Raw genomic sequence first — 26,599 nt, forward strand, 5'->3', positions numbered from 1 at the left:
AGAGATATTATAAAAAAAAAAGTTATTAACAAATTAGTAGAAAAGGTGAACAATATGGTTTAAGAGTTAACACTGTAAAGACTAAAGTACTGTAATTGGAAATACCTGTACAGTAAATCCAAAACAAAAATTATGGTAGGCAACAGGGAACGTAAACAAGTGGAAAGTTTGTGTATTTGGGTAGTCACAATAGCTGTAAAGGTAGATGTACGGAAGAACTCATAACAAGAATAGGGCAAGGAAAAAAAAGCATTTAATAATCCAAAAGACTTACTAAAAAGGGACATAAATTTCAAATTGAAAAATAAAAAGGCTGCTGAAAGGCTTTATATGGCAAGGACTGATGTATGGGTTAGAAGGATGGACACTTTCAGCAAACACGTGTTATACGTATATGGTAAAAATAAGCTACACTGAAAGGAAAATAAACGAAATACTAAGATTAGCAAAAACTCCAAGAGTAATACTTGAAATGTAGACAAAATGAAAAATTAAATACTTTCATCATATAATTAGGAATATGGGGATAATAACAGAAATATTAATGGGCAAAGTTGAGGGTACGAGGGCCAGGAGAAGGCAGGGACTGGGATGAATTAATGAAATAAAAAACTGGGTTCCCAGAGATATACAAAATCTTGGAGGATTAGTGAAAACAGCCAAAAAAAAGTTTTGAGTGGAGGACTGTGGTCACTAAACCTCAGATACGAGGACAATATTTTGATTGAACAGGAACAGAATTGGTCTGGGGAGGTACAATATAGGTTGTGGACCTCATCCCTATTTTTCATAGTTAGCCCCTTCAAAATGGAGAAGTCACTTTTGTTATATTACAGGCCGTATTTGGATAACACCAGACAAATTTATTCAGCACAGAGATCGCCGTATACAAGGAATTAAATAGTTGACTGTTTTAAGAGATTTCAGTTTATGCAAACCTGAGGTTAGGTTAGTAAGCTCTAAAAATAAATAAATTATAATGCATTATGAATGATGAAGTTATAAATTATGGAGGTTTTACTGTACTGTATTAAACAAAGTCACACCAAATCTTAATAAAATACCCCCTGTAGTATTAATCTTCTTTCAATGCCTTTTTACATGCAATGTAACCTGAAAGAGCAGCACCTATTCCTGCTGACACAGTTCCCATCATGCCTGGACCATACACACTAATTTCTTGAGAGATCCCAGCTATGAGTGGGGTGACCATACGAGCCACTGATGTGATGCTTTGCCCGAATCCAGTCACAGATCCAATCTGCCATCGAGAATCATATTAATTCTTTGATATTGAGAAAAAAAAATCTGTATCAATCAACAACAAAGTATATGTACACAAATGACCTCAAGCTTCAGAGAAAAAGTAACAGAGCAGAGATAATTTGGACAAGAAGCACTGTGGTTGCCATAGGCACATGCATATTCTACAATAGGCCTAAGGGGTCACACGAGCGCTTTTATGAGCAATTTTTGTACTGAAACTTATTTCGAGCAATTTTCCAGTAATTCACTAAAGTTTTGGGAGAAATTTCATTGGATGACCATGATCATCAATTCTGCATGATTTCGAGCAAGTTTCCCAGGCCCTAACACTGTTAATACTATATTCAATGACAAAAAGCTTATTTATCAAGTATTTACATATACAGTTGGTCCTCATATTACGCGGTCCCGCATTCCGCGTTTCACCGTTAACGCGGTGCCTTGCCAGAACCTAACATTTTCACATTCCGCGGTCGTGAACCCCATTACGCGGAGAGCGGCTGGCAAGCCGCGCCATTTTTGGATCCAAACCTCCCGCCATCCGCCATGTTGTGTAAGAGGCGCGAAAATGGTGCGCACAAGGTCGCCCAGTCATCAAAACATGACCAGTTCTTCACCCGCCACCCACTACAGCCGGCCCAAGTCAGTGATAGTGATAATTATAGTGAGGATATGGACTTATATGAACTTTGGGGGGTTTGACAAAGAGGCCCTGCAAGCCTCTGTGGTGGATAGTGATACAATTGATACAAGTGATACAGGTGAGGGCCAATAATCTGCCCTCTGCCTCGGAACCAACCGCCCATCCCCGTGTGCCCAGCCATCTTTTCTACTAATGTAAGTGTTAAAAAACCTAATATTATTGATATTTCTCTTAATTATTAATTGTGTGTGCATACCATCATAAAGTTAAGATAATATTTTTACTACAACATAGTTGTGTGTCGTCAAAAAGTGGAGTTTGGGGATCGGCCCGGACTCCATTTCAATTAATCCCATATGTTATGTTATTCACTTTACGCGTTTCTCACTTTCCGCGGTACCCTCCGGGTTACATTAACCGCGTAATATGAGGACCAACTGTACTGCACTGTCTGTACAGTATATACTGTACTTGTATATAAAACATAGGTTAATAACATTATCATACAGTGGTCCCTCGGTTAACGAACACAATTAGTTCCAGAGGGTCGTTTGTTAACCTAAAAATTCGTTAACCGAATCCATTGTTTCAATGGGATATTGGTTAATTGATTCTAGCTCACCAAAAAGTACATACAAAGTAAAAAAAAAATGCAGTAAAGTACTCTTACTTTAAGGTGTGTATGTAGAAGGCTCCTGGTTGATGATGATGATGGGAATTAGAAGTGGGGGTGGAGGAGAAGGGAGAAGAGAAGGAAGTGGGGATGGAGGAGAAATCACCTTTCAGGGGACCCATGCTTGATGCCGTCATTTCACCAATAAAATTTTAAGTTCACTGGGTGTAATTCAAGATTATTTTATTTATATCAACACTGCACTACACTACAAGTATATATTATCAATATGTTAACTAAAGTTCAGAATGACCAATAATTTCAATGTAAAAATGCAAAAATATTCAAGACACCAACAAAATAGATGTTTACTCCATTGTCAACAAAGCCCAACTGACACCTGGTGGCTGAATCAAGCGTCTGATGGGCGCAAAAAAAAACTAGTTCCCTGTACTGCATATATTATCAATATGTTAAAATGACTAATAATTTTAATATAAAAAATGCAAAATATTAATGAGCACAACTTTCTTGATATTTACTTCACTGAAAACAAATGTAAACATAGAACAGATTACTGAATTGGCAGACTAGTCCATCAGCTGATCAGCTGATGCTCACAACAAAACGTGATGTTCGTAAGGATTTCGTCGATCGAAGTTTTGTTCGTTAACCGAATTGAAGATCCTTATGGGAGGTAATTCGTTAACCGAAATTTCGTTAATCGAACCGTTCGTTAACTGAGGATCACTGTATATAAAATAAACTAACAGATTTTCTAAGACATATGGAGTTTAGAATTTGGGTGCTGACTTGATGTGTTTGTTCACAAAACACAAGTGCATGCAGCCGTTCACACTCATACAGCCCTTCCTACTGTAGCTCCAAACTAAAGTCCAACAAGATGAGCAAAGTAGAGAAGTTACCCTTCTCTGGGTGCTCCAAGCTCAACTTTCTAACCATTCTATAATAACACTACAGTATTAGTCTTCCTCCTTGCCAGCCACTTACGAGTCCACAATCGTTTTTCTTCAATTTCTCATTTCATTTTAATAATAAAAAAATACCAAGGGTAGATGCTGTGTCATCTGCATTATCTAGCCTTGTTGTGATGCTCTGTCTCCCATCTACTTACATGGCAGCATACTCTTGTTTTCTTCATGCTTAAGAACCTTGAGCAAGAACCACCCGTGTAACCACGTTTTGAAATTTTTAAAAATATTTTCTTGCTCCAAAATTCTTGCTTCAAATTAATTGCTCATAAAAGCATTCGTGTGATCCCAGATTTAGATAATATTTCTGCAATCTCGGGTATTTAAAGAGATAAATTCAAAAAATTTTCCATTGACCTTTCTTGAGATTGATAAAACATGTTTATATTGATAACAAACAAATAGTCTGTATACTTGAGTGTGCTTATCCATTCTGAGCAGCACCGACAAGCAGATGCATGACTGCCTGTGGGCACTTGAGTGTACTATGCTAAGATACTAAATACAGTGCAGTACAAAGTTTACAAAGGGGCAGGACGGACTAAACTTACCTTTGATGGCTCACATCGACTAATTGTGACAGCAGTGCCACTGACTCGTATAACTGCTGAGCTAACACATAATGGTACCAAGCATACCATGAGTAAAGTGAGTGATGGAGCAACAGTGAGTCCCAACAGAGATAAAGTCAGCAATAGGGAGCCATAGTATAGTTCTCTCTGGGAGTTTCTGTAGAACTTTGATACTGGGCCCATGAAGAAACCAGCCATGGCACTGATAATCCCCTGTTGAAATAGTTATATGAATTAAAGGTAATTAGTAAGCACTGGCCTTGTCATTCATTTGATAAAGCAAGTGTCATAAAAATTAAACAGAGCTAACAAAAGTGGAAGTAAACAATGAATTTAGTAAAAGTACAGAAAAGTGCAAAATTCAGTTTAGTTACACAACAATAACCTTAGCCTATGACTTAAGAATCAAAAGTGAACTACAGTACCTCTAATCAGGGGCAAGGTAGTTTTACAGTACCATGATCATCAATGCATCAGACATGAAGTCATACCCTAACAAAACCCTAAAAATTTAATAATATGTAGTGCACCACATAAGACGAGGCACGGTGATCCGAAACACACCTCTGAACTCCAACATGCAACAGATGGGGGAGGACATAAGGTATAACACTCTCCACCAGCAGGAGCCACCAACCAAAGACTCCCCATGGCATGATGAAACCTCAAGAGAGGACATGAACTGTACCTGGTGCAGATGCTACCTCAACTTTTTTTGGCCTACACCCGCACATACTGCAGGAACTCCCTAGCCAGTGACCCCAGTCATCGAAAGGGGACATGACCACCTTTGGCCTCACCACCAGATGCACCAAAGGGCCAATATGCCTCCCCCACAGCCCCCAGACTTCTGACTCGCTACATACCCCAGATGGCTGACAGTAGTCTTAACTTAACACAATACAGTAATCATATTATAAATGTAAGAGTGCATACAAGAATTATGTAAGTTGTGATAATGAGGGTATTTTTTTTAATGGCGTGTGCTTGTTCTCTCTCATACGGCCGTACTTCAACTGACCAACCATGGATCAGAATAAAAACTGGATTACTTTCTGTAAATATTTATGAAAACTATTTGAAATAGTTTCATTCAACTTTGAGTAGTAAAAGATTAAAAGTAAATCACGTAATTCTTACCTGGAATGAAATGAGGTATCCAATAACCTTTGGGCTGGCTCCAAAGTTTTGAACAACCAAAAGTGAAAAGTTAGATCTGTACACAAGGGTAGAGAAGCTCAGGAAAAATCGGATGAGAAAGACATCCCAAAAAGTCTGCCAATTAATATCCTTCATAAATGCATATAGCTGACTCCTGTTACCACTCTCAAGTTTTGTCTTTGCTGACTGTGGTTGCATTTGGAGTGTATCTGGGATGATCATCCAACACAGCACTGAGGAAGAAAAAATTATTATAGGTTATTGTATGAAAAATCAAAACTTGATTTACTAACATTAAAACATGTACAGAGCATCTCATAAAGTGTGCACCATAAAAAGATTAATATATTTTGTCTTTTTCAGGTGAGAATAATGACATCAACAAAGATTGGGTGATGAGAACCAGTTGAATGGCCATCAAGTTCTCCACTCCAGACCTCACTTCTGTGGAAGTCTTCCTTTAGCATAACCTAAAATCTGTAGTTTACCAAGATCATCCAGAGTTAGAACAGATTCATTTAGGCAAATGGTTTCCACAGATTAGGGCACAACAGAAAAGCAGTACAGTAATTAGATTTTAATGCTTTATCCAGTCAGGTTTCCCCATCTCATCGATTCACAAGTTTGTCAACATGCTTTACATAAAATCTATTGATACCTACCTTATAGCCAAAGATTAAAAAAGGTCACCATGACAACCTGTAGGTCAACATGCTTGGCTTGCAAGTGAATGGTCCCAGGTTCAATATCCATGCAGAGAGAAACTATGAGTAAGTTTAGCTTCTTTATGTCATATGCATCTGTCTACTCATCAGTAATTGGGGACTTGGATGTCAACCAATCTGCAGATTGCATTCTGGAGCTATGGTTAGCCACTGTAGTTGGCGAGTTGTCTGGTCTTCATGGATTATTCCTTGACACTGGGTTATACAACTCATTAACTTAGGGTGTAGTTGTTGTGTTGGCTAAAGCTTCTGCACTTTAAACTAATTCATGCCTAGGTGGACCAGCCTGTCTCGAACACAAGAGACAACCATTATAAACAGTATATTGTTATATCTGTCCACAAGGAGTTGCGACTCTACTTTGCCAACTAAGAGGGTACATAGAAGTCCTACATATAATACCCAACTCCCACTCTGTTGAACTGGGAAGGACATCCAGACATAAAACTTGCTTCACATTTACATGGCAGCAACTGGGATACCATGCCATCAGTTAATAACAACTAACCCAAGTAAGTGTGGAAAATGCCCACAAAATGGCGATGATGATGACTTACATTTAAAAACAGAATAAAATGTTAAATATATCAGAAATATACAAACAAACTATGTGACTTATAGTTCTAATCAGATACAATGTAGCAACTTTAACATACACAACCATGATATTATGAGGCTCCTCTGTTGGAGAGACTTTCCATGTTAGAACTGATGGGTCTAGAAATGTGTTGTAAATATAATTATAATAGCAGTACCTCCACTAGGATTACAATAGGAAAGGTGGCAATTTCATAGATATTACAAGCAACATACACCTAGGCCATCCAAGTAATCTCAATTAGCAATCAATACGTACTAATTTTCACGATTTCATAGACTTCTACTGTATTTAATAAAGTTCCCTACTTACAAATTATGTCAACATACCAAAATCCAGCAGAAAGAACAAGGCACCCAGGTTACATACAACAGAAAATCCATCCTTAAGTTCTGCAATGTGACCTGAAATAAAAAAAAGGAAGATTAATTCCAGAAAATCCATTTTATCGATGGGGAGTGAACCATGATGTGTACAGTAAAGGATATTCCAAAATATTAAGCTTTCTATAAGAGTAATCACTATTTTATTGTAATATACTGTATAATTCAACACCAGCAGCATAATTCTTGCAACAAACCAAACTGCTCTAAAAAGTCTCAAAGTATGAACCTTATTCAAGAGCTTATAATAACTAAGTCTTGCTCTAAACACAGGATACAGTGTACATGTACTACTGATAGTCTTACCTCCAAGCATGGGACCTACGATAAAGCCCATACTAGATGTTGCATTAAATGTCCCAAAAACCTGTGATCTCTCTTCTGGAGAAGTTATGTCTGCTAGTAAAGCCCGACATACTGTCTGACTGTGCTTGAATATTCCTGTAAATAAGTTGGATATCTAAAAATAACATCAAGCTGGAGGATCATTATCACTGTCTTGACAGGCCTGTAGGAAGCAAGGGGGTAGGGTTATTCTGTCTCCTCATATTTTTGCAGTCATGTAGTAAGAGCTACAAAAACAACAGTACTGTAATACAGTAGTTACAGCAATAACAACTTTTACATTACAGAAATGATAAGAAAGGAAGGGGACACTACATCCCATAATCCATGAAATCTACAGGTTGTGGCAGAGGTTAAATCTCAACATTAATGGTGAGCATTAATTAAAGCAATTAGTACAACTTTTTCATCACAATCTTAACCCTTGGAAAGGAGTATGGGAGGCATTTTATGGCTTAAAAGCTGAAAACTAATTGAGTCTTAGTACTACAGTACTGTAGCTTGAGTTAGCATCTTTCCTTGTTCACTGTCAGCCAAACTGGATATACAGAAACAGGCCTCAATCCAGCCATCTCTCAACTTTGGGTAATTTGACCAGGGTAGAGCCCCAAAGTTTTTGAATTGTGGGGTTTAAGTGTACATACAGTAGTTTGTTGGACAGCTCTGCTTTATAACACACTAATACAGGTAAGTTATGTTTGCACACAACTCCTGCATTATTCATATATGGTAGTAAAGGAAATTCCAGTCTCTCTTTCGAATTGTAAGAATTATTTAAATTGTGTTGATAATCAAAGTGTGTTGTTAACCTTGCATTTATCTGTAGATCCAACCTGTTTGTACACATGTGGTCAAGGGTAATTTCCCAAACCCACAGTGTAAGTAACTCAGCCTATCTTATAGGATAATATTTTATCAACTGGCTTGGTAACTGTTCCAAGGGGAGAGAATATCCAGTTTGAGGTTGAAAAGGTGTCATAGGAAACCCTAATAAGGAAGGAGGGAGCCTGAATAGAATTCTTCTCACAAATTATATTGTGTGTTTCTCTGTGTTCTCATGGGAGAGTAAGAAACCTTATGGGGGTTCACTGTTTAGTTGAATGGGACTACTGTATATTGTCTTAATAAAAACAATGATATTTCAATTGTAGTTAAACTTACTAATCTCAAGTGTGGCACGATAAATCACTATTTAAGTACCGTAATGTATTGTACCTAAAATAACTAAGTAATGTACTGCATTGTATCTAAAACTCTCAAATACTTTTTACAGTACTAGACATCATATATTGCTCCTTTACACCAACAACACAGCTTTGTTTCAGCTACTTAAGATTTTTTTTTAGTTTTACACGAATATTACTTGACGAGTGGAAATATCTGTACACGTAAAGACATCATATTAAAACCTGTCTTTAATAACATACCTGCAATACCTCTGCCCAAAATTATCACCAACAGAGACTGTGAAGACCCAAGCACAAAATAGCTGATGGCAGTCAATAGTAGACACACCAGTATCACTCGTCGCCTGCCCACATTATCACTCCACCGACCCTAGTCAGTTTTGAAAGAGACATCATATTTTGAGCTTTTGTAAATTATTGTACAGTACTTATTTTAATGTATACATAATACTATATTAAAAAAAAATTATTTGGGAAACAAAATTAGCTTTATTTGACAGTGCAATTCTTATACATTACAGTATAGGTACTGTAATGGAAAATTAAATATTCCCTATACAGTCTCTCCTCGACTTACGACGGGGTTCCGTCCCGACAACCAGGTCGTAAGTCGAAAAGGCTTTGAGAGAGTTGTCTCGTTACCTGGAAATCTCTCATTCCCGGAAGTGCTTTACACCAATTGTTCCGGCTGACGGATATATCACTGTTACCGTACTTAAAAAAATTAGGTGACAATCTCAGCACAACCTCAGTCATTTTATATAAATGGATGACTGATCCTGAAACCCCTTTTTCTGGCTGAGCATTTATAACACGGCAGCTCTCATAACACAGAGTAGCTTACTGAAGGGTTCCAAGTCCCCAGTTAAAGCCAACCAGCATTTATCCTGCAGGGTGCCGGGCATGTGTAGATTGATGCTGCTATTTTGAGGAAGAAAATTGCACCCGTATTCTTCCACACCATACAATGCTATGGTCCGTGGGAGCTATTTTCTCTCGTGCCAGCCTAAGAATATTCAAGCACATTGACCACATCTCTGCAAACCTTGGCTCAATAAATTCATCGTGAAAAAGTACCCTCCCCAGTTCTCTGCCTCATATGTTCAAGCACATAATTAGCTTGTCCACCTGTGATATTAGGTCAGCGCTTTTTGGGGGGAGTAATACACAAGGGGGGCCCCATTATTCATCTCCCCTTTGTTTGTCATTCAACATACAGGAGTTTTGTCATTCACAAATTAGGAAACACTTTACTTTTATTTGTCATTTACATCCCATATTTGTTGTTTGGACCTTTGTACTGTCTTGCCAGGCAGAATAATTAGACAACACATAAATAAAAGTAATTTTTAATAAAGAAATATAAAATGTATTATTATTTTTAATTTCTTTTGGTATGTACCTTATGTAAGCCCAGTGCAGCTGTACACTACTGTTGTGTCTAAAATAAACAAGATATTGTATTCAGTCACCATTATGTTGTGCACAGATTTATAAAATATCTTATATATGGTGGGTTTGTATTGATACTGTAACAGTACTGTACACTAATTCATGAAGTACAGAATATTAATATTGTAAATTATTTTTTTAGTGAAATGTGCAGTTACACACCAGCTTCATAATTTTGTTCTGAAAACACTATACTGTACAGTGTATCTAAGGCAGCATACACACAGAGATACATTGTTGCGCAACATTGTCTCTGGACTGTTGCGCGACTGTCTCGCAACAGTCCAGAAGCACAATTTCGGATGTTTCTTGTTTCCCATCCCACATGGAAAACACAATACAAAGTTGCTCAATCTGGACACATTTGGCAACACGGAGGATCAGCTGACATTTAGCTTGTGATCTGTGAGGTGGGTTTGCTGACACTTAAGAGCTACATGCATTATTGTTTGCTTTGTAAACAGTACTACATGAAGTTGATATCTTTTATTTTCAGCATCATGTGGACAAGTGAAACAACACTTTCTGTAACTGAGATGCCACATGGTTATCCTTTGTGAGATGTCACATGCCCAGACTATAAAAACTGAGGAAAAAAAAGATGCCATACAGAAATAATGAGAAGTCGGATGATGTTTTGTAGTTAACTTTCTACATACTTTTTATTTGCATGAAATAATTATAATCTGCCCTCTGCCTCGGAACCAACCCCCCATCCCCGTGTGCCCAGCCATCTTTTCTACTAATGTAAGTGTTAAAAAACCTAATATTATTGATATTTCTCTTAATTATTAATTGTGTGTGCATACCATCATAAAGTTAAGATAAAATTTTTACTACAACATAGTTGTGTGTCGTCAAAAAGTGGAGTTTGGGGGTCGGCCTGGTCTCTATTTCAATTAATCCCATATGTTATGTTGTTCACTCTATGCGTTTCTCACTTTCCGCGGTACCCTGTGGGTTGTATTAACCGCGTAAAGTGAGGGTTGACTGTATCTTTGTGTGTACGAGGGTTAAGGTATTTGTGCATTTTATCCTTCTATATCTCAGTGTTAGATTGTCATCATGGGTCTAAAGCATGTGTTAAGTACAAAGAGTGTGTCAGAGTGTATGAGGGACAGAAAAAGTAGAACATCAGAGTTAAACTTAGAAGTTTTAAAAAGAGTTGACAGTGGTGAGAATGCAGTCTTCATCACCCACATGATGAGTCTGCCTCCTACCACTAGTCATTCCATGATTAAGATGAATTGTAAAGTTGGACAGAGAGCTAAGTCCGCTGCTAAACTTTTGGCTACAAAAACAACAACGCTGAGTACAACAACAAACTATATATTCTAAAGGTGTCTGCTTGTTTATTCTTTGTTTGGACATCATAGGGTACAGTGGCAATGAACTGGAAGGTAACTCAACCTTATTACATTAAATCTTATGACAGAAAATTCCCCTTTCTTTTTTTATGAAAGATGTTAGGAACAAACAGAAAATTACCCCCCCCCCCTTATTCACTTATTCCATTAACTCTTCGGGGAAATATTCCCTAATATCAGTCGCTTCAGTATCCTCCATATATTTTAGGACATAACCATGAAAAATAACACTGACCCTTTTACACACCACATCCCATATTAATTTGATTTTACGTGTTATTCAGAGAAAACTAAAGTACAGGGGCCACTACCATATTTGAAACTAAAGTCATCACACCTAGAGATACTACAGTACAGTATAAATACTGAGACAAAATTGAGACACTGTACATGAAGAACACATTGACAGAAATAATATACTGTAAACATACCACTACTGGACTGCTTAATAACTGGATAGCGCCATAGACGGATGTGACGCACCCAGCAGTGAAGTGGGAGACACCCAAGTTCTTTACCAATGGCAGAATCAAGGGGAGAATTAGGCTCACTCCAAACAGGTCCTGAAATAAGAGTACTGTACTATATTTGTGCATTAATCCTTTTTACTTACTCTTAAGTGGTATGCCAACAGTCAGCACATACTAAGAGTATTAGTTCTTGGGTGCCAAAACAACAGTATAATTTTAATTGCATGAAAATTTTCAATTTCACTGTCTTGAGATTAAAATCAGAGTAAATTATTGTGATGGTAATACTATATAAGATTTACTCCATTGTATTTTAACTATTCATACCATAATTAAAATTACAGTATTCTTAATTGAAAAGCAATTTCTCATAAATGAAGATCCGGAGATGAAATTTAATTTTATGACTGAGAGGAAGATATAAATGACCTGAGAGACCATCATCATTACCATTTTTTAGTAATTTTCCATGATTGCATAAGTTAGCCATGCTGCACTTGAGACAATGGAAGAGACCAACTGGACCAAGAGATGCATGAGTTTGAATAAGGAAGGGAGGAGAGATACGGGTAGGCCAAGAATGACATGGAGAGAAGTTGTAAGATATGACTTCAGACACAAGAACCTGACAAGAGAGGCTGCAAGATACCCTGCAACTTGGAAAACTGCCATCAGGTTATCACAGCTAATCCACACAAGTATGGAAAAAGGCCACAAAACAGTGATTATGATGGCAACTGTAATATATCATTAGCAATAGAAAACTTTAAAATATAACTTACCAAAAATCCTATTATGTAGATGAGTCGATGAATTCTATAAGTCTTCATAATTTATTTCAAACTATGTATGGCACCATCTGCTATTCAATTCAATTTACTAAACTTTGGTTTGTAATCAAAGGTAAATTTAATCTTCCTGTAATTAAAATACAGCACAGGTTAGGGTAAGTAGTTTTGATAGATTAGGGTCTTAATTTTTCTTAAACTATCAAGGTGATGGGTGTTGATGGTACAGTGGTAACTTTGTAACTCTCACTAATATGTCAAGGGTTGAACCTCTGCCTGGACGCACATCAGACGGGTGTTATCCAGTGTGACACTACCAAACATCACAGGTTTCCTGGTCTCCAGTTTCCTCCTGTACTAACACAGGCTAGACCAACTACCCGAATGGCTAGTGTGCTGATAAATGGTAAAAATTATAAAAAAAAAAAAAAAAAACAGGAATATTTGTACATAAAATGACCTGACCTAGTGACCTAACCTAAATTAAGAGTTATCATCTTCTATCATCATTAATAAAATAAATTCTTAGCTATGAAATGAGCCAACAAAACTTCCCAGGCATAAGCAATGGTGCAACGGTGTCTGTCGTAGCTCTCATTTCACATATACTGTATAACATTCAGGACAGAAGAAATTTAAAAATTATATAACAAAAAAAGGTTTGAATCCTTGTTCACTTTTTGGCCTTCTCGTGAGGTAAGAAATGTCCTCAAGTTCCTGGTTCAGGCACATAACTGTTACTGTAGTCACCTAACTTCCATTAGGGTATTCAAGGTATTGGAATGACCCTGTCTGTATTTCTGCACCATCACCAATAATGTAGGCAGTGGCTAAATTACAGGCCATGGCAAAATAGCATGACAGGCTAAACTACCGGTCACGGCTATATCCCGACAGGTTGTTTTGGGCTATTTTGCCGGTCCTTACCTAACCTAAGAAATAATTTTTTTTTACATAAATATCATATGTCATGTTTTTCTTTGCATACTAGTACTGTACTACAATAAATGCTATTGTCATTACTTCTAATACACACACAAAGGACTGGTAAAATATCCCCAAACAGCCTGTCAGGCTATTTTACCGTGACTGGTAATTTAGCCTAACCAAATAAAGTGTAATGAGGCATATCATGTCTACCACCTGAATATTCAGTAGAGGTGTAGACAACGGCTACCACCAGAAGTTGTTTGTTGATTTTCCTTATTTTTCCTATACTTATTGTTTTGATGATTCTAAGTACAGTATATTAAAAGAAACAAAAACTTTCTATTATGATTTTAAGTATTTTTAAGATTTTTTTCATTTACTCTATCCTTTGACCATAAATTCCTTGTTAGTGGGCGGGGCATGAAGGATGAGGGAATTACGGGGTAAAAACTCAGCAAACACTGATGTTATGGCATTAAAATTACGTCTCTAGGTGCATTTGTAACGCCAAAAACAATTTTCTTACCTTTAATGAGTCCCATTTTTGTGTTTAATATCATATGTGTATTGTGTTTAATAATGCATATAACCTAATAAAACCTGACCTAACATACCCAAACTATGGTTATGTTAGGTCAGGTTCTATTGGGTTCAATGCATTGTCGTTTCCATTTTTGTGTTTAATATATTAGTGTAGAAAAAAATTCAACCAATTCCGACAATTCCTTCTGGTGGTAGCCATTGTCTACACCTTTACTGAATATTCTATCATCAGTAATCCTAGTTTAATCTCCAATTTCACAGTACTAATAAGATGTCACCCTTTACCTACACATTTCCGGTCCATAGTCTAACCGATTACCTCTGTAATTACTCAGCAATGGACATATATTCAGTTCAATCAGTATGCTTTTGACAGAGAACAACCATTATAATTAATGAAGGCTTATGTTACTATCTACAGCCCCCTGACTTGGTCCTACTTAAAGTAATATCCTCACTACCACAGCACCTTAACTCACTAACATAACATACTCCTATGACATAACCACCTCGGAGGAAAATGTTTAGCAGTTATATAAAACCCTCTGGTGATATTAATTAACCACCACTTGATATATGCACTCTACACTTCTTAGAGCTGTATTAGTAATCAATTCACATTTCATTAATATTCTTCAGACTAATTAGTGTAAACCTTCACGTCCTGGCCGCAGTGTTTATCTTCCGCGCGGTTTCAGAATCTGGAGTTAGTGGAGTAACGAACCCGGGTCCGGGGTCGGTTAGGTCTACTTTACTTACTTTTATCCTCTTCACTACTGATCGGCTCGTTAGCCGCTTGGGCGATCGGTCACGTCTCTGTTACGCACTGTTGGCAAGTACTGGGCATGCACCAGCTCCTGAATTACCTGAACCTGCTCCTGTGTTGGTCAAGTCTGGTTTTGAATGAGCTCACACTCGGTGCCGTCACCCCCGAACCTCCTGAGGGATAATGGGTTTGGAATATGGAGGTAATAATGGTAATAATTTAGGGCTCTTATAGTCAAGTAGTATATTAAAAACTGTATCTAGATAGCTCAATGTGCAATTCATCTATCCTGTATGGAAGGTATGCCTCCAGATGTGCATTTTCGTTTACATTTATAGCTGAAATTAAAATCGAACCAATATCCAATTCCACAACTTGATTGGAACAACACTATTTTTTCTATTATTTTCGCCAATTTATCAGCTAACAAGCCGATCAGTAGCGAAGTGGATAAAAGTAAAAGTAAGTAAAAGACCTGAAATCATCATCTTGTAGTCTATGGTATTTTCGGCTAAAATTAACGGTAGATAGAGTTTACTTTCAATTTTGCGTTTGTACCACTGTATTTGTCAAATGTCAAGCCCACAGTGACATTACAGTAACGTTCAATATTGGTCACATTATCTAGCCAAAGATATCAAATTATCTGTACTGTACTCGAAAACTACAACATAGAGTAAAGCAACAAAACTAGTCCTAGACTAAGCACATTTACCCAAAGAAGACAGTGTAATTAAATGAAGTTCTCGGGCCACTGTGAGAAGAAGGTGAATCTTTTACTTTTACTTTTATCCTCTTCACCACTGATCGGTTCGTTAGCCGCTTGGGCCATCGGTCACGTCTCTGATTAGGTCTTATAAGAAGGTCTTCAAGAGTGAGGTGCTTCCCCGCCTAGAATACTGTCACCCCGTCTGGTCTCTGAGATATGATTAAAAATGTCCACAGGAGGGCCACCAGACTGGTGCCTGTATTGCGGCACCTCAGTTATCCAGAGATTAGAGTGCCTGCAACTACCTAGCTTATACTACAGGCGGACAAGGGGTGACCTAATTGACGTGTATAAACATCTCAAAGGGCACTTCTCAGTCCATACCTGGACAGTGAGGGTAAAATTTTTTGGAGAGTTGTGAACTCTTGGAACAACCTGCCAGAAAGTGTTGTGACGGCACCGAGTGTGAGCTCTTTCAAGACAAGACTTGACCAACACTGGAGCAGGTTCAGGTACATTCAGGAGCTGGTGCATGCCCAGTACTTGCCAACAGTGCCTGACAGAGACGTGACCGATCGCCCAAACGGCTAACGAGCCGATCAGTGGTGAAGAGGATAAAAGTAAGTAAAAAAAGTAAAGTTGAAACACTACAAACCACGACCGATCTCCTTCAACAGCTAAGAATTTTAGTGGGATATATATTTCTTGACATCACTAACATTAAAGTTTGTTGCTTACTATTTATTTTTTACTTTACGCGCCAAATAATACTGTACTCCAAATTGAACTTCAATAAATCCGAATACCCTGTACTGAGATATAACTGAATCACTAATTTAATAGATTATAAACTACTCATTTTCATTTAATATACTAATTGAGGGTATAAATGGGGATATTTTTAATTAGATATATGAACATAGTTTTCAATAAAGTCAACCAATTATACGGGATGATTTTGGGGTTCATACTAGGAGTGATAATGAGAGGGTGAGAGCAGACGACCACTACCTGAGGCCTCCACCATCACCCACCTGGGACGTCTACTCCTGTTAATTATAATCCCACTAAGTCACCTGGACACGGATATGAAACTTACTGAATGAAAATTGTTACTTGAAGACTTCATAGTTATTGATTGTATATTATTTCTGCGGAAGATTTTAAGATAAATGAATTATATCGTATTTTTTTAACACTACCTGGAAAGTTAGTTGATTGGAAAGGAAAATAAAAAGTGAATTGAAGTTGTAGATAAGTATAGTAACTGAGGACTCCCGGCTTTAGGCTGCAACAACTTCGTCTTGTTATTCAGTTAAAAGGTAAGTTTCTCTAATGGGAATTAGTTTTAGATAAAATTTAATTGACTAAAGTGATAGCAGTATGTGTTAGTGATTGGCTTCATTCCATGCATTCCTTAAGTCCTTCACAGATGTATTTGGTTTAATAGGGTCCGACTAATTACCCAAATGTAGCCGCAATGAAGTCAAATAATGGTCCTACATGAATAAATCGGGTTACCAATCACTTCTCGACTAGTATTTGGTGTCAGAAAGTCAAAAAAAATTGGAAAGCTTAATTTAATCTGAGTTGTGTTGTGTTTGGTTAGGTTAGATTAGTTTAGATTAGGTTAGGTTAGGTACATGCACTTGATCTATTAACTCAGATTAAAGAAAGTTTTCCAATTTTTTGTGACTTTGTGACACCAAATACTAGTCGAGAAGTGATTAGCAGTCTGATTTATTCATGTAAGACCATTATTTGACTTCATTGCGGCTACAGTTTGCTACATTTGGGTAATTAGTCGGACCGCCGCCCATTGGTGAGTACCAATACAAAGTAATTTATGGGGAAAATTAATTTGCTTAATTTTGTTTCTTATAACGTCATGTTTTCAGAAACGTAACCACAACGTTAAGCGAGGACTTACTGTAAAGTAAATATACATTAGTAAGAGTTCACTGGGAAATTCATTGTTTACCTAATACTCAGCCAATCAGAGGAAGTTTGTATGTCACATGATACTTGCGAGTCAATCAGGGGAAGACTTGTGAGCATACGCTAACTCTGGAATTTGAAATGCGTAGATGCAAGATAGCGTCTCTCTATGTCAGTTGGGTGCTGTGTGCCAACAACATGAAAGAACATCACTGCCAATATTTTGCTCATCACAAATATGAGAACACCATACTGCACCACTTCCTCATTCAAGTACACCTGTATTAACACTTTATCCAGTCATACTGTAGCAGATGGCTGACACAGGAGGAGTTGTTCGATTTTGCAATTTTTTTCCACATGTTTTTTGGATGATAGTGAGTACAGTGATAAAAAATACAACTTTTTATTTGAATTATAAGTATGTATCTTCAGCTTTTTTAGTTCTCTATCAATGATCATAATCACCTATAGAGGGCAGAGTATGAAGGGTGGGGATATTGCAGGTTAAAACACGGTGAAAAATGGTATCTCTATGTACTTTGTGAATAAATTAATTATTTACCGTAAATATTCAACCGAAAAATCTGTCGTGTCGGCTTGTGTTATCAACCTAGTCATCTGCTCTTTGTTTGTTTATGCTCGCCTGGTCCGTGCATACTCTCGTGTCCACAAAACACGCAAAATTACACTGTGCCGCTTCAAGAAAATTGCTTTTATTGGTATAGTACCAGATATTAAAGTAAGTACAGTACAGGGTACTGTACTTTCTGTTTAATATGGTGGGAGGATCTGACCCTTGGCTAGGAAGTTGGGTAGGTTTCTTTGGTTGATTAGGTCTGGTTCTATTAGGTTCTGTACATTGTCATATCATTTTATTACTTGCTATTATCCAAAGAACATCTCTGGAAAAATGAACGAAATCGAGCAAAGTGTTCTGGTGTTAGCCATCTGCTCCAGGATTACCCTTTATCCTCCTGCATCTGATAATTAGGGCAAGTTTTATACATACCAGGGGGCACAGGAGGGTGAAAACCCCGTGGCTAGGAGGTTAGATCAGGTCCTTTTGGTTTCTTTGGTTAGATTTCTTTTTGTCATTTTTTTTCTTTTGCATGTTTTTGCCCAACAATTTCCCTTTGTGTAACGAATATTGTTGGTATACGGTACTATGTGTATAAGCCCCACAGTGGGAACTGCTCAGTTGGATTGGGAATTAGGCTTTGGCTGTTCTCTTTAGAGGTGACGGCCTTTAGCTAAAAATTTGCAAACACAAAAAACTGTCAGAACTTCCCTGGGTGAGATTTGTAATCTAATTGAATAATCTACCAGTTTATGGTGATGTAACACCAAATGTGAACTCCTCTTAGGCAAAATTAAACCAGTACAGTATTACCACATATTTATGCATATTCAGAAGCCTCTGTATTATACATGTATTCAGTACTGTACCTGTTAACAGTTAGGCTCCAAGAAGTGGGTGACTAAACAGCTTGTGCAATTACAAGTGACTAGAAAGATAAGTTTTGTATGGAAACATAATATGATTAAGTAAAAATGGCTTTTGCAAACAGTATACGTATTTTGTGTAGCAAGAACTTTAGATATTTGTCTTCATACAGGTGCATGATGAGTGAAGAGTGTGATGTCGTTACTCCATTGGAGCCACTCACTCCATCCTCTTGTGGTGGAATTTCTGCCTCTTCCTCTTCAGAATTTGCTTGCCGGAAGTACTACCGTGAGGCTCCACACAGGTGAGTACCGTACATGCTCCTAGTACTACAGTAATCCCTCAATAACTCGGCACATATGGGGCTCTGGCCTTGCCGAGTTATCCCAAATTCCGACTTATCGAGGCACTTCCCCTCCTACAAAAATACAACAATAAAAAATTATCGAGCCACATGTGATTACTAAATGGAAAAAAGTAACACTTCCCAGCACTGCTGGCGAAGAATGAAACATCATAGTAGGTGACACAGATGCATGGTAGGTGACACAGATGCATGGTAGGTGATGCAGGTGGCCAGAAATGCCAAGCTTTTCCCAGGTAATTTTACATATCTTGGCATTTCCTGAGTTATACTAGTACATTCCGAGATCATATCCACGGCGAGTTATATGAAATCCTGAGTTATTGAGGGTTTATTGTACTTGTACCATATAGCCCCAAACAGATGAGTACCTACCTCTTGAGGACCCTGCCCAGGTAGGCATACTTTGCTGGATGGTAACATTTATCCTCACAATCATATTATTGAAACACATTCCATTAAATTTTAAAGCCTCAATAGAACTGCCCCACTCAAGTCTACTAAGTTAGAACAGTAATAAATTTTTCATCCTGTAAAGTTAATAAACATATTGGTGAAAAGTTTGTGGAAGAATATTAAAGTAAGTATGATATTGGTATGCACAATTCCTCAAGCGTCTTTGTGTATTGATGGTATTAATCCTTGGGAATGTCATAGGAGTAAGGAGAAGATGTGGCCTTTAACTGCATGAGAGAAACCACAAATGGGAGTACAGTACAGTATGATGCAGGGGGGGGGGGGAAATTAGATATAGTATTGACTTCATACAATACAGTATTAAGAAATATTTATAATTGTACGTAGTTAAGACATATGGGAGGGTTTAAGGCAATGGTCCCCACAGTTAGAAAATTTTGAAATACATATGCAATTCTTTGTTAGTGAAAATAATGAAAATACTGCATCTAATAACTTAATATGACGAGAGAGAGAGAGAGATAGTAAAAATAACTTGTGTACAAATAACTGTATGCTGTATGTTATTTTTTATTTATTTTTCATGAATGTAGATCCAAAGTTTTGGCTCCCTCCTCTATATTTACAATGGCAAATGTGGCTCAGAGCTTAAAAAATGTTGGGGACCACTGGTTTAAGGTATGGTGATATTTAGTTAGATGTGAAGTTGTCACAGTAAGATTGGGTATGCTGAAAACTTCTGATCAGTGAAAACCCCCAACCTGAAAATTTTAGATACTGCTGTCTCATTAAACCTGGGATCTGCAGTATATTTTTACTACTGTACAGTGATATCTCTCTGTTAGCCGGAACAATTGGTGTAGGGCACTTCCTGGAATGAGAGATTTCTGGGTAACGAGACGACTCTCAAAATCGGAAAAAATCCCTCTTTGCCGGAATTTTCCGGGTAACGGAAAAATGTTCTCGGAAGTTCCAGAAATTGCCAATTACCATATTTGCTGGTGTATAAGAAGCACCACCGGTAAGACGCACCCCTATTTTACAAGGATAATTTGTGGAATTTTTTTTAGTACGTTTCATCATACATTAATTGATCGTGATTTTAAAGTGGTTTTGTAGGGGGAAACATAAAATATACAGCTCCTCCCCGACTTACGACTTCCTCGACTTACGACCACGTCTAACGTATGACCTGCCTCAGTCGTACCACAATTTTTTCAAATTACGTGTTTTCGAGTCCCAACGTCAGTACACAGACAAAATTTTCGTTTGTAATTCACTTTAAAATGGCTGGCAAGCTTAAAAGTGAGAGTTTTGTGGTGCTGAGAAGAAAAAGAGACACCCATTTTAGATTTTCTATGTATTATTTAAGCATTTTCGACCATTTCGACTTACGACCTGAATTTGGGTCCCTAACCCCGTCGTAAGTTGGGGAGGAGCTGTATTCTGGAATCAAGTAGGAAATCATATCGCGTACAGTAAAGCCTCGAATAACGACGTTAATTTGTCCTCCAATATTACAGTGTAAGGTGAATCGTCTAATTGCGAATCATTAATTACCATTAAAATAAAGCAATAATAATGAGATGCATTCCCAAATGTGACCTTTTCATATCTTTTGTGTGACTTTTTACCCTCTTTTCCCCCAAAAACAATACATTTAATGAAAATTGCAAACTATATTCTTTAAATAATGTTTCTGAATGCACCTTATACAATATAAATGAATAATAATATGGTCACACAAGAGATGGGACGCCATTGTTTTTGTTTGCGTTTACAGCCGGGAGTCCGGGACGATAGTTCTACACGAGAAAATGAAGAAAATAAGACCCTGGTTGTAGCTGTAGTAAAATTAATGTAAAAAAATTAATATACTGTATATGTTTTAAGTAACGTTATTTAATGTTAATACAGTAAATGGAACAATAGAAGTTGCTAACCACTAATGGCAAAGAAATAAGGCGAGACGATTGAGAACGCTAACGATGAATACGAAAAGCAACACTTATTTACTGTTCATATATGTTTTAAATAATAGCTTTCCATAAAGCTGTTGCTGAAACTGTTACTGAACCTGAAGTTGATGTTGAAGCTTATGATGCTGATTTTGAAGGTTTAGGCCTTCGAATAATAAAGCTGTCGAAAGAACCTTGCATAGCTGCTTTCTTTTCTCATTATACATCCTTATGTAGAGGTCATTTGTGTTTATTTAAATTTTAATGCTTAGTTCTGTTAATGGATCCACTTCAGAAAATATGTTCATTGCTTGCTCCATATAATATCCACAGACCTCTCACCTTTTTCATATTGTTTTAACACATCTAGTTTCACGGCTAAGCTTATGCACTTTTTATTAGCTTTTAAACCAACACTACCATCACTTGCTCTCTTGCTCATGTTGAATAGGGATGCAAAAATGCTGTGAAAAACTCGAGAAAGTTTTTCTCCCTGTTCCAGATGCGTGAAAACAAGAGGCCCGCCAAGCTCCGACTGTTGTTTACCGCTCATTAGCCAGGCAGCTTCTATGCGCAATATTTTTTATAATATATATATCAGGATTTAGTTATTATTTATATGAAAATGTAATTTCATTTTAATTTTATTATATTTTGGTTGTAAATACAAATAAAATAAGGATGTAAATTGAATTGGGTTCTTAAATTAACTAAGGTTTTAAATATGAAAAGTTGTTGGTCGAACCGTTGTTATCGGAGCCTTTACTGTATCATAAAATTATACTAACCCAACTCTACCTCTGATCAGAGCAGCTGTGTGGCTTGTTTATATTTTGGTCAAGAGAATTGACGACAGGATGTGAAACTCGTATTTTGGGCTGTGATGTTTTTTGTTGCCGCGATCTGCCACCAGGGTGTAGCACCATCGCTATTGTTTTGGCGTCATCGACTCATTGCAAATGGCTGACTGGCGGCTGAACTTTCTGTTAGCATTTCTTTAATCTTTCTTTGGTCATTTTTCATTTAGATATAATAAACAAATGTTTCTTAAAGGTAACATAGTCGTTAAATAATGTAAGACATGTATCTGGTGTGGGTTATGTATGCTGGGGAAGGAGGTACAGTGAGATGTTGTGAGCTTCTCTCTGCCGTTAAGCCAATGCAAGCCATTATTTACGTCTTCGGCAAATTTTCCGTAAGTTTGTGATAATAGACTGATAATTTGACTTGTTTTTCAGTATTTTATTATCAGTAATATTATTAGTAACACAATTTTTTGCTTAGTGGACTACTGCTCGTCCCAGACTCCATAGCTAGGCACCTCCGCCTATGGCTCTCGGCCTCCCATCCATAATACGGGCGCATTAGACTCAGGGTAATTTGTGATGCATTTTTTGGGGGAAAAGCCGTGCCTCATACCCAGGCAAATAAGGTATATCATCTATCAAACCTGGAAAAATAGGGTGCCGGGAAATTTTTCTTAGAATTTCCGGAAAATGTGCCTGATATTCATCTCTTAAACCCGGAATTTTCTGAGTACTGGAAAAATTTCTTGAAATTTTCCAGAAAATGTGCCCCTTGGAAAATTGTTCCCAAAGCCAGAAAATTCCGGATTTGGGAACGATTTCGGAGAAAATTTCTATTCCGGCTATCGGAGAGTTCCTGTTAAAAGGGATTCCAGCTAATGAAGATATTACTGTACTGTATATCCAATTTTTTGGTCTGGCATTGTGACTTATGGAGAGTTGTCATCTTCTTTTACTATCATGGAAGAGTTAAGGCCTTTCAGGACTATCAATATTGTATTACAGTAAACCCCCACATAGGTGAGTACTGTATGGACATACCCTAATTTACGAATGACAGATTTATGAATTTTCAAAGATTTTATTTATTTTTATCCTGTGCTATATTGTACAGATAAACCCCTGAAGCTACTCTTTAGGTATCATTGGAGGAAACTGAGGTACTGACATAGGTATCATGGAGCTTCCTGATATCATCCCCTTTGCTAGAGAGGAGGTACTGTACAGTCAAAAAAAATGCATCCCTGGGGTTATTGGAACTGGGAATGAGCAAATACCTCAACCACTCCTGGTATGTGTTAGGTTGGCACCCTTACTGTACATATACCCCTAATATTCTTTACCATGCAAAAGTATGTGATTTCTTGCTATGCAGAAACTGGTGCCGCCAAGGACTGTTCCCAGACAGGCCATAATCACTGCACAACAGAGGAACTGGATAATAAAATTGAAGCCGCTGTCAATGAAAATCTTTTCACCACTGCTACCGCCATACGAAGGCAATTACAGATACCCTACACATTGCAAACCACCAGGAACCAATTCTTTTAACTTGTATGGCTGTATTGCTGCAAGAATGCCAGACTTGACTGATAGTAATATGGAAAGTCAAATGGAATATGCACTAGAATATTTAGACTGACCTTGTAGCTTTTTTTAAGTCATCATCTTTGGCAACGAAAAACATTCAGCTCTGGTAATGAGATGATGAAGAAAGTTTGGCGCAGGACTGGCACACTGGGGTAGTTATAAAAACTTGTGCTTGTCATGAGTTCTGCTTACTTAATAAAAGGGTCTGGCATTAGCTTAAGTAGAAACCAAAGTGTGTCTGTGCACATTAGTTTTAACATTCACCTTTGCAACAAAAAATATTACACTAAATAAATGACGTTCCAGATACTGTACGAGCAAAGCCATGTGTAGGGTACCCGGAGAAGTGGGGGTGTCACAGCAGGAATGTTTGGATGGATCGCTTGCCATAGTAGGTAGGGAGCTTGCCAGATAAGTTGATATTTTGGAGATTTCTCTGCTGCCGTCGGTGCAATCATTGCTTGGTCCTCAACAGCCTCCATTTTACCTGATGTAGGATAACAGCCTCATCCACTCCCCGTGCCCGGTGAAATGTTGGTTCAAGAATAAACCAGAAATTACAGTATACGTACTACCACATCCACCAAAATCCCCTGATCTCAATCCTATTGAAAATGTCTAGGCATTTATGATGCAGAAATTTAGTGAGGATGATTTCGTTCCATGCAGCAGAGCCACCTTGGTGAACAGAGCAACAGTAGTTTGGGAGGGACTGTGGAATGAAGCTGGATGTAATTGGATTGGAGAGATTATGACAATGCCACAGATTTAATCAAGGCATTGCTGCTGGGTATGCATATGCACAATATTAAATCCACATGTATGTCATTTGAAAGATTTATAAAAAGTTGTGCTGGTTAAATGAAATCCAGGAAAACGGGAATCATATTACACATAGGTTGCATTAATACACATTGGCATATCATTCATATGTGTGTGGGTCATAGACGTAACCCCTAGTTATTAGGTATTGGAGATAGAAATAAGATAAAACGGTGATGATTAAGGTTATCATGTTTGATCTTTATACCTACCATACATGTCCGTTTTATCTGTGGTTTGGAATGCATCTTTTACATCAACAAATACAGTAATTGAAAAAAAAAACATTCATATCCAACTTTTTCCTACTTTAAGTTTATACAAAACATGTTTTACAGTGAAGAATAGTATGATGTGTGTGTGTAAAGGTGTGTCCACACGTGCCGAAAACATTTGTTGGCAAACTTGTTAACAACAATGTCGTGAACAAGGTGACTGGCATGTTAGCAACACTAGTTTCTTGCATAAGTTGGTAACAATGGTAATCAACATGTTTGCAGCAGTGTCAATCCCACACGTTTGTCAACATTGATACAAACATTTCCGTGGTCATGTCTCGGCATGTTGCTAGCAAAGCTCACAGCTTTGCCTAATATGTCTGCAGCATTGTTCCCAACAATGCTTCCAGCATCTGTCTGACATCAAGTTAAATACAGTAATAATTATGAAATAAAATTAATATTCTTTGCGAAACGTTCTCAAAACTCAATATTATTCGAATACTGTACTCTACGTACATACAAACTAATCACTTCATGAGATGACTTTAGGGGAGCTGATTGTGATTCTAAACACAACCTGCTTATAACTAGGCAGTCTTCGGGTTATGTATGAATTCCGTTCCTACAGACGTAATGAATTTGTCCCGTTAGTTTGGTCCCTCAAGCTTCTAAATATTAATGTTGTTTTCAAGTATGACTCAACCATTACCAATATGTTAATAAGAAATAGCCCAAGTTTGAATGTAAATGGAAGTGTTTATTGTATTCCATGTAGCAAATGTAATTGTAATTATGTAGGACAGACAGGAAAAACACTGCAGCTCAGAATCAAACAACATAAGTATAATATCAGAACAGCATCTGAAAGCAGTGCCTTGTTTGTTCATGTTAGGAATAATAATCACCCCATTGCTTGGGAAAAAAGCTTAGAAGTATTTAAATCATCTTGTGTCACAGAAAGACTTCTGGTTGAAGCTAGTTTGATTAAGGAATTAAAATCAATAAACCTTAGTGATGGTCAGTTCAAAACTGATAATATGTTACATAAATTTATTTGTCAGTGGCCCAAGGTTAAAAATGCTTTGAAAACCTTTGATCTAGATGTATGATAGTTATTTAGTGGGTCCCTTATTTTTGACCTGACCTGACTAGTCACGTCGCCCCCTTCTCTTAAGCTCCTCTACGTGTGTGTTGGTGTGGGGATTAGTGGATGACATCATTATGACCTAACCTCATGTTTTTAAGGTCACCCTGTATATTTAAGCCTCTCTCTGTCCATGTAATCCAGTTGCCTCTGAAGATGTCTTGAATAAAGACGAAAGTTAAGGTGCTCCATTGTTTCCCTTTTCCCGTGTGATATTATCAAGATTTATCTTATCCACGTTTTCATTGTGGATCTACATGATATATATATATATATATATATATATATATATATATATATATATATATATATATATATATATATATATATATATATATATATATATATATATATATATTATATATATACACACATATATATA

The 26,599-nt window shown here is 37.3% G+C and overlaps 2 protein-coding genes across 4 annotated transcripts in view; one reads left to right on the top strand and one right to left on the bottom strand.

Moving 5' to 3' along the window:
• Nucleotides 1-312: 312 nt before the first annotated feature.
• LOC121855457 (major facilitator superfamily domain-containing protein 9-like) lies at nt 313-14,805 on the bottom strand. 2 transcript variants are annotated; one of them, XM_042350392.1, is made up of 9 exons: nt 14,691-14,805; nt 12,557-12,692; nt 11,736-11,867; nt 8,726-8,855; nt 7,260-7,394; nt 6,900-6,974; nt 5,227-5,480; nt 4,066-4,299; nt 313-1,261 (listed from the first exon to the last, which is right to left on the bottom strand). In XM_042350392.1, exons 2-9 carry the CDS (start codon nt 12,602-12,604, stop codon nt 1,076-1,078), a joined length of 1,194 nt encoding a protein of 397 aa, XP_042206326.1. In that variant the 5' UTR covers nt 12,605-12,692; nt 14,691-14,805; the 3' UTR covers nt 313-1,075. The 2 variants fall into 2 exon arrangements, with proteins under 2 accessions (XP_042206326.1, XP_042206327.1); XM_042350393.1 differs by lacking the exon at nt 14,691-14,805 and adding an exon at nt 14,545-14,659.
• A 1,306-nt stretch (nt 14,806-16,111) lies between these two features.
• Nucleotides 16,112-26,599, top strand: part of LOC121855458 (cytosolic purine 5'-nucleotidase-like) — a 73,249-nt gene continuing 62,761 nt past the window's right edge. Inside the window, exons 1-2 of one of the 2 annotated variants that reach the window (XM_042350397.1) lie at nt 16,112-16,130; nt 19,068-19,199. In XM_042350397.1, coding sequence (XP_042206331.1) covers nt 19,072-19,199 — 128 coding nt within the window. In that variant the 5' untranslated portion in view covers nt 16,112-16,130; nt 19,068-19,071. Of the gene's footprint in view, nt 16,131-16,479; nt 16,833-19,067; nt 19,200-26,599 lie in introns of those variants that run through there. The other variant, XM_042350396.1, reaches the window with a different exon arrangement.

Source organism: Homarus americanus, unplaced genomic scaffold (genome assembly GCF_018991925.1).
Source record: "Homarus americanus isolate GMGI-L3 unplaced genomic scaffold, GMGI_Hamer_2.0 scaffold48406, whole genome shotgun sequence".
Classification (NCBI taxonomy): Eukaryota; Metazoa; Arthropoda; class Malacostraca; order Decapoda; family Nephropidae; genus Homarus; species Homarus americanus.

Bases quoted from the DNA above. Each gene is read 5' to 3' on its own strand.
- LOC121855457 (XM_042350392.1), bottom strand. From the start codon at position 12,604: ATGAAGACTTATAGAATTCATCGACTCATCTACATAATAGGATTTTTG. The intron at 11,868-12,556 runs GTAAGTTATATT...CTCTTATTTCAG, and splicing joins TCTACATAATAGGATTTTTG to GACCTGTTTGGAGTGAGCCT. The intron at 5,481-6,899 runs GTATGTTGACAT...TTTCTTCCTCAG, and splicing joins GTTCTTTCTGCTGGATTTTG to TGCTGTGTTGGATGATCATC.